Source organism: Astyanax mexicanus, chromosome 2 (genome assembly GCF_023375975.1).
Source record: "Astyanax mexicanus isolate ESR-SI-001 chromosome 2, AstMex3_surface, whole genome shotgun sequence".
NCBI lineage: Eukaryota > Metazoa > Chordata > Actinopteri > Characiformes > Acestrorhamphidae > Astyanax > Astyanax mexicanus.
Genome location: NC_064409.1, coordinates 2,169,077 through 2,177,500, shown reverse-complemented (window position 1 = coordinate 2,177,500; position 8,424 = coordinate 2,169,077). Strand labels below are relative to the sequence as shown.

Genomic DNA, 8,424 nt, shown 5'->3' with positions numbered 1-8,424 from the left:
TTTCTCTCTCTCCATCCATCCTCTCTTCCTCCCACCCCGCTGTTGCTGCCATTAGAGAGACGAGCCTTTATTACAGCAAATGGACTTTAAATGAGCTTTATTGTGATGTGGCCTGCCTGTGCTAATTCTCTCTCTCTTTTTCTCTCTACCTCTCTCTCTCTCTCTCTCTCTCTCTCTCTCTCTCTCTCTCTCTCTCTCTGTATCTCTCTCTCTTTCTCTGCAGAGGCCCCCAGCATTGAGAGGCTGCTATCCAAGGACTGGAAGGACAAGCTGCTGGCCATGGGCTCTGGTCACTTTGGAGAGATCAAAGGTAAAGTGGAGGATTCACCTGGTGACACATTTGCACTGTTGCACTTTTGCACTGTTGCACGTGTGTTTTCCTTTTTTCTGCCTGTGTTTTTGTCTCTGTGTGTCTCTGTGTGATTATTCTACAGCGTCTACAGCGTCCCTGTTGCACTCCTGCTCCTCCACAGCACAGTCAGTCACAGCGCATTAGCCGCTCGGTAAATGTGCCACCTGCTTTTTGTTCCACCTAATGGAAGCCGGCAGAAACACATTGATTTGCGTTCTCTCTCTCTCTCTCTCTCTCTCTCTCTCGCTCTCTCTCTCTCGCGCGCTCCCCAGCCTTCCCCGAATATAAAAGGAAGCTCTCTTCCCTTTATCACACCAGCCGCCTTGTTCTTGTTGTGCTGGAGAACAGCTGCTGATGTCACCATCGTGCAGAAGTTTCTTTGTCACGCCAAAGTTGCACGCTTTTATATCCGGCACGGTGCACGCTCGAAGGTTAGCGTCATCGCTAACCTTGCCGTCTGGTCGGTTAATGAGCTACCGTGGCGGGTAGGGGTGTACTGCTACTTGCTAGGCGACGGTTAAGCGGCTGTTAGCGCTAACGCGGTTAATGATACACCGTGTTCGGCCACTCAAGCGCAGCGGGAAGGCGCTGTGCTACGCTACGCTATCCGCTATCTGATAAAGCTACAAGTGGAGCAGAGCGTCTCCAGAGTCTCACTGAGCGCGGACGCTTTGAAATCAGCTAACTTGTGAGCACGTGGCTTTCACAGGGCAACTAATTATGTGGTGTAAATGTTAATTATTGAGCCAGAGTGAACAAAAAGTGAACAAAAGTGAACAAAATTGAACGTGGAAGTACTTTTTTCCAAAAAAAAAAAAAACTCCCCGAAGCATTTAACATTTAGCATTTATCTAAAGTGCTGTTAACTTTCCGAGGCTGCGTTCCTGATGAGTGCCAGTTTCATCATAACGCTCCAGTAAAACACTCCAGTATCAGTGTTGCTTTTTAGTTTAGTTTATATTTATCTTTATTATCATTAATGATTTTATTACTGCAGTTCTTCTCCTGTCAGATTAACTCTTCTCTTCTCTGCTGAAAATGAGACTCAGATCTTATCAATCATGTTAATCTAAAGAGCTAAAGTGCTAAATGCTAAAGCTGCTGTTTCCATGTGGGTCAGCCAGACGTCTTCCTGTAGCAGTTTTCTCTAGTTTCTGAGGTGGGTCAAGGGGTGTATACTTGCTAGGCAACTGTTAAGCGGCTGTTAGCGCTAACGCGGCTAATGATACACCGTGTTGGTGTTCGGCCACTCGAGTGCAGCAGGAACGCACTATGCTGTGCTACGTTACGCTATCCGCTAAGGCTAAAGTGGAGCGGAGCGTCTTCCTGATTTTTCATAAAGTTTTAAGAGTTCAGAAATCAATATTACAGTTTTTTTTTCATGCATCTTGGCATCTTGGCATCCTCCTCCACCAGTCTTACACACTGCTTTTGGATAACGTTATGCCTTTTTTTACTCCTGGTGCAAAAATTCAAAAAGCAGGTTTGGTTTGATGGTTTGATGGCTTGTGATCATCCTCTATCTTCCTCTTGATTATATTCCAGAAGTTTTCAATTTGGTGAAATCAAAGAAACTCATCATTTTTAAGTGGTTTCTTATTTTTTTCGTCACTTGTTTCCCACTAGACCAACCAGGCGGCTGCTACTCAGTGTGTGTATGTGTTTATATGAGTGTGTGTGTATAAGGTACAGTGTATTCCAGGTCTATGCTAAGTTTAAGCTCAGGAATGTTTGAGCGCTGTCCAGATTATGGGAGAGTTGTGAAAGAACGTGATCCATCCACTCTGAGGCCAATTCAGCTGGATGTTCTGTAGCATCACATGAGAGCAGCGTGTCAGAGATCAGATCAGTTCCGGAAAAGAGAGAGAGAGAGAGAGAGAGAATGAGAAAGACTGGTTATAAGAAACAGAGAAAGAGACCAAGTGATTGAACGCCCTGAGGCTAGACTTTCTCCTTTCTCTCAGTCTTTCTCTCAGTCTCTCTCTCTCTCTCTCTCTCTCTCTCTCTCTCTCTCTCTCAGTTCAGTGCTTGGGGGAGTTATCTGTTAAGTCTGGTCATTAATTAGGGGTGAGGGCTGCTCGACAGCTATTACGTTGTTACAGATTGGTTAATTACTGCGGACTGTGATATGAGGCGGCCTGCAGAAGTAGCCTAAGGATGTTTGGAAGCAGAGGAAACTGCTTATTGATCCCGGCCTATGCTCTCAACAGCCAAGCTAAAAAGCCATTGGGCCTGATTGATGAGACTTGTGTTTGTTGTGTTTGTGTGTTGTGTGTGTGTGTGTGTGTGTGTTTATTGTGAGTGTGTGTGTGTAATAATTCCTGCTTGTTTAACCCTTAGAACTTGCAGTCGTTGCAGTTATTACCAGTAAAAACAAGAAGCAAACAAGAAACAATGGTCCAAGTCTGTAAAAAAAATGTCAATATCAGATTATTCTTACACTGTAAAACCTGATAAGTTGACTAAACTCTTCTTTTGTTGTAACCGATTACCTAATAAATTTTAAGTTCATGTGATATAATTTTTTAAGTACAATGAACTTAACCAATACATATACGCATATATTTAAAATGAATATTTTCCTGAACTTGTATTTAGTCTTCATTCAACTTTTTTTTTTAAATACTCATAGAAAAGTAGATTTACAGTAGGCTTTACAGTGTAGAAGAGTATTAGAAGAGTAAGAGTTCACTGTAAACCCAGAAGCTGTTTGATCTCTATTATTTAAGTCTGTTTTACATAAAATTATAGATATTTCTAAACAATAGTTGAACATTTGTGGGCTCATATACTGTAATAAATACAAACTGAGGTCTTTAAGTTTTTTGAACCAACTTATAATAACTGAGTTTAGTCTGTTTTGCCATTGGGAGCTTTTTTCCATTGGCTTCTGTCACAATCTATTTGCATACTGGGTGTGTCCAACAGTTTCTGTGTTTTAGACACTCACCATCAATGTGATCATAGTGATTCCTGCCCTTAACCAACTTTTCAGCTTACTTACATCCCTCTGGATGCCGTTTTTGGAGTTTTAGGACCCGCACTGCTAGATTGAGAATTAGGAATAGCTTCTACCCCATAGTGATTGACATTCTTAATGCATTATAAATATAAATATGCATTGATTATCATATTGCATAGTTGAACTCTTCTATGCATCATGCATATGCATATTTTATTACATCTTTTACTTATTTATTTATTATTTATGTTTTCTCATTGTACTTGTGCAATGACAATAATGAAGGTATTTGTATTTGTATTCATATGGTTTGTTCTGATTGGTGTGCAATTTTGCGAAAGTGTGGCGAACTCAAATTTGCCAACATTGACTGTTCCTCCAACAGTCTTACACACTGCTTTTGGATAATGTTATGCATTTTTTTTTACTCCTGGTGCAAAAATTAAATTCAAGCAGTTCAGTTTGGTTTGATGGCTTAAGATTATCCATCTTTTCTCTTGATTATATTCCAGAGGTTTTTAATTTGGTAAAATCAAAGAAACTCATCATTTTTAAGTGCTGCATACATCTATCATTAATAAAGGCCTGTTATAAGACATTCTAAATGACTATAACTATGACTTATTCTATAATATATTTTTGGTATTGACGTTATAACATCATGAACACAGCTATTAATGCATAATAAACGTGGGTATTACAGGTTATACGTTTATATAAATATGTATAATCATGTTTATAATGCTTTATAGAGCCTTATAGAGATGACATTCATACAATGTCTGTTCAAGCCTAAAGAATACCTACAGTATTTTACTTCTCCTCGTCTCCCCTTTTTGGTTTATTACTTTCCCTCTATGAATGACTGGCCTACAGAGATCCTTTCAGCTGCAAGAAAACGAGAGAAAGCTCCCTTTGATCCCTCCATCCCTCCTTCCCTCTTTCTCCCCGTCTCTCTCTCTATATTTCTTTTTCTCCCTCTGGAAGCACCGTCACTTTCCACACAAGCCCCTCTCTTGTGCGCCGCGGCTCGGCTCCACACCCGCGTGTGAAAGGCCCAGTCTCTGAGCTGTTAAGGACAGCCGCTGGCTTATTTTTCCAATGGGCCGCCCCTGACAGTTGCCTTTATTGTTCATTGTTGAGTGTGTGTGTGTGTGTGTGTGTGTGTGTGTGTGGTTAGGGGATGGGGGGGGTGAGTGGGGGGGGCAAATGGACCATACTCTCACCTTCCTGTGGGGGGGCAAGGGGTCAGGTCAGCTCCTGTGACTCCCCACGTTTTTTCTTCTCCTCTTTTTTCTCCTCATCTGTTTTCCCCCATTGAGGAATGCGGCCCCTCTCAAGGTAGAGACAAGGAACAAAGGGGGATTGTGTGAATGGTGTGTGTGTGTGTGTGTTCATGTGTGCAGGAGGGGGGGGGGGGGGGGCGGTGCACCTATAGATATGTGACCTCAACACATTTTGTTGGGTCTCCTGACATGGTAAAGACTAAAACACACACACACTTACATTTACACACTCTCACAAACACTCTTACAAACACGCATATACCAATTTAGTTTCTATGCATGTTATGCAATATATTTCGATGCATTCTATGCAATTACACAATATTTAAATCAACTTCATCTATCGTCCAATAAATGGACATTACCTCAATATAATTTGATATTCGTGTTATAGTCTATTGTGTTTATGTAGGATTACATTTACAAAATACTTCACACTACTACACAATTCACAAAACCACACACACACACACACACACACACACACACACACACAACCAAACTGCACAATATATCATAATATATCATTAAAAATAAAGCACCGCAGCCAAAACTACATACAGCATAATCAAAATCACTTTTATCAACTTTTACACCAAATATCTTCAAACACTTCATTCATATTTGACAGTATCTGTCTGTTCAGGTAGACTCTGTCTGTCTGTCCGTCTGTCTTTCTATCTATCTATCTATCTGTCTGTCTGAATCTATCTGTCTGTCTTTCTATTATATAGGATTTATTATTACTATCATATATTGATGATCATATTAAACTACAGTGTTGCCAACGCATTAATTAATTAATTAATTGATTATTTAATTAATTCAGAAAAAACAAAAACTATGTATCAGTTAACAACAAAGCATACATGAACTGTTACCATCAACTTTTACACCAAATACCTTCAAACACCATCTATCTATCTATCTGTCTATCTATCTATCTATCTATCTATCTATCTATCTATCTATCTATCTATCTATCTATCTATCTATCTATCTATCAGTCTATCTATCTATCTATCTATCTATCTATCTATCTATCTGTCTGTCTGTCTGTCTGTCTATCTATCTATCTATCTATCTATCTATCTATCTAGATAGATAGGAATCTGTCTGTCTGTCTGTCTGTCTACTATATATATTTATTAAATGAAACATTCATATACATATATAAATACATGCTAAGGGGTATCAAGTTAGGTCTGTGTTAGGAGAGATTGACAGCTACTAAAAAAAGTCAGTAGCTTTCTTAACAGCTAAATGCTAATGCTAAGAGTTAAGCAACAAAAGAGACACAAGCCAGTAACACTGAGCAACAAATCACCACCAGTTTTGCAAACGTTACCTTGTGAAAAGGTATATAAAGTTTAAACTGGAAGAAGTGTTTAATTTACCCTTATATATCCCTGCCTCTTGCATTTACACTGATAGTACCTGTCAGAAATACACAAGGAATATATATATATATATATATTGCAATAATTTCTGGACAATGCATCGTCTGCAAACATACCCAAACACACGTGTGTTGTGATTAGTGGTCTTCTGGGTCGATTAGCAACCCAGCCAATGATTTAGTCCTTCCTCTGTTGCCGTTTTCTCGTATATATATATATATATATATATATATCACCTCATATGTCCCGGCAGCTCAGGCTAAACCCAGGTCAAAGTTCACCTCGCATCAAATGCCTGGCGACCTCGTGCTGAATCCGGCGGTGGAGCGAGAGTGATAACACACATGTGGTGCCCTGAACCCCGGGCTAACCTCTGACCTCTAACCTCTGACCCCTGCAGGTACCCCGGACAGCCTGGCGGAGAAAGAGCGGCAGCTGATGGGGATGATCAGCCAGCTGAGCAGCCTGAGAGAGCAGCTCCTGGCGGCACACGAGGAGCAGAAGAAGCTGGCGGCCTCGCAGATAGAGAAGCAGAGGCAGCAGATGGAGCTCGCCAAGCAGCAGCAGGACCAGGTACAGGAGATACACTCACATATATACACACATATATATAGACACATACACACACACCAGGACCTGTGTGTTTATAGAAAGAGCATGCTGATCTGTACCAGTGCAGGCTTTTATTTCAGGCTTTTATTTACGCAGCACTAAATAGACTTAGACTTAAATTCCCTTTAAGAGCCAGGTAAGCTCTGACTTTGGCAGGTTTGTATCTTAACAGCGCTGCACTGTTATGTGTATGTGTGTGTGTGTGTGTGTGTGTGTGTGTGTTTCATGAGCGAGTGTGTACAGTGCTGGGAGCACCTATATGATTGGATGTCTGACTGTTGACTGTTGTCAGGGTTTTAATCAGTCAGTGGAGCTCCAGATATGTACCTGAACACACCGCGCTTCCAGACCATCAGTGTAGATTTCTAAACTTAGACACTAGTTTAACAGCACAGACACAAGGCACAAAAACAGACCGTTGACGGGGTGTAAGATAGCAACAAGCAGGGTGTAAGACTTAATAAATACAGATGGTTTTGGAGCTGAAGAGCTCAAATATAATAGACTAACAAGGCCTGATCTAATTGCATTTTTAAAGTAAGTGTATCACACTATTAATCTAAGTATACTTTACATCTAAGTATGCTTTAACAGTATACTCATTCTTATATCATTAGAGCTATACATGTAATAATGGGGTACTGAGGGTAATTCCATTTATATGAACTGCATACCAGCTATTTGTAATTACACATATATATTAATGCATCTTATTGACTTTATTTGTTTTTATTTAACACTGACATTAAAGACAAACGGGTTTTTTTCTCATTTATATCACTTTTGGAATTGTTCTGATTAATGCTGGATACACAATATGTCAAAGTAAAAAAGACTAGTCTGAAAAGTTGAAAAAACACCAGATTTGGTGAGATTTTGTGTGTGTTTGTGTGTAATTGTGGCCCTAGAGATGCACTTCTAACTCATTTCAAACTCTTTTAAAAACTAAAAACTTGAGTTAGATTTTTACTTTTTTTTTTTTTACTTCAGTTCTGTCCACGCTTTTAATATCACTCCTATAAAACTCTTATAAATCAGATTATACACTTTAGAAAATCAATTTGTGTTTTTACACACAAATCAGTCCTGCACCTGTGAATACACACAGTCCTGCCCTCACACACACACACACACACACGCACACACTGTCTTGTTTCAGGTGAGCACGCCCTGCTGACTCGCAGAGTGCATGGAAATCCAAACTCACACACACACACACACACACACACACACACACACACACTGTGCACTTTGTGAGGAGGGGAAAGAGTGTGTGTACCAGGATGCTGCCTGCACACACACCCTCAAACCTCAGTCACAGAGCTAATGTGAGCTAGCTGTGTGTGTGTGTGTGTGTGTGTGTGTGTGTGTGTGTGTGTGCATGAAAGGAAACGCTCATTCCAGTCCCCTCCAGCACACAGGCAGAAAACTACAGCTATTTGCATAGAGAAAAGTGTTTGTTGTGTGTGAAGTAAATGAAACACACACACAGCACACACACACACACACACACACACACACACACACACTGTACGACTGAAAACTAAATAAATATATAAAAAGAATACAAAACAGTGTGTTTAGAGGTGATTTTTAGTATTTTTAATGCAGTAATTTGGCTTTTGTCTTGCTTTGAGCTGAATAAATGTATGATTTGTACTATATATACAATATATACTATATATACAATATAGGAAGAAGATCAAACTTGACAAAATTCATATCTGTGTCACTTTAATCCATAAGAGACCAGACCAATGGGTCTATTGGTCTGGATTATTGATGCCAATATTTTATAATTTGAAATTAAAT

The 8,424-nt window shown here is 39.9% G+C and overlaps 1 protein-coding gene across 3 annotated transcripts in view; it reads left to right on the top strand.

The window, feature by feature from the left end:
- The window catches only part of sox5 (SRY-box transcription factor 5), a 158,064-nt gene that overhangs the window by 82,714 nt on the left and 66,926 nt on the right, over nt 1-8,424 (top strand). For all 3 annotated transcript variants that reach the window (XM_022671756.2, XM_022671758.2, XM_022671755.2), the window contains exons 4-5: nt 224-310; nt 6,401-6,573. In XM_022671756.2, coding sequence (XP_022527477.2) covers nt 224-310; nt 6,401-6,573 — 260 coding nt within the window. The remainder of the gene's footprint in view (nt 1-223; nt 311-6,400; nt 6,574-8,424) is intronic.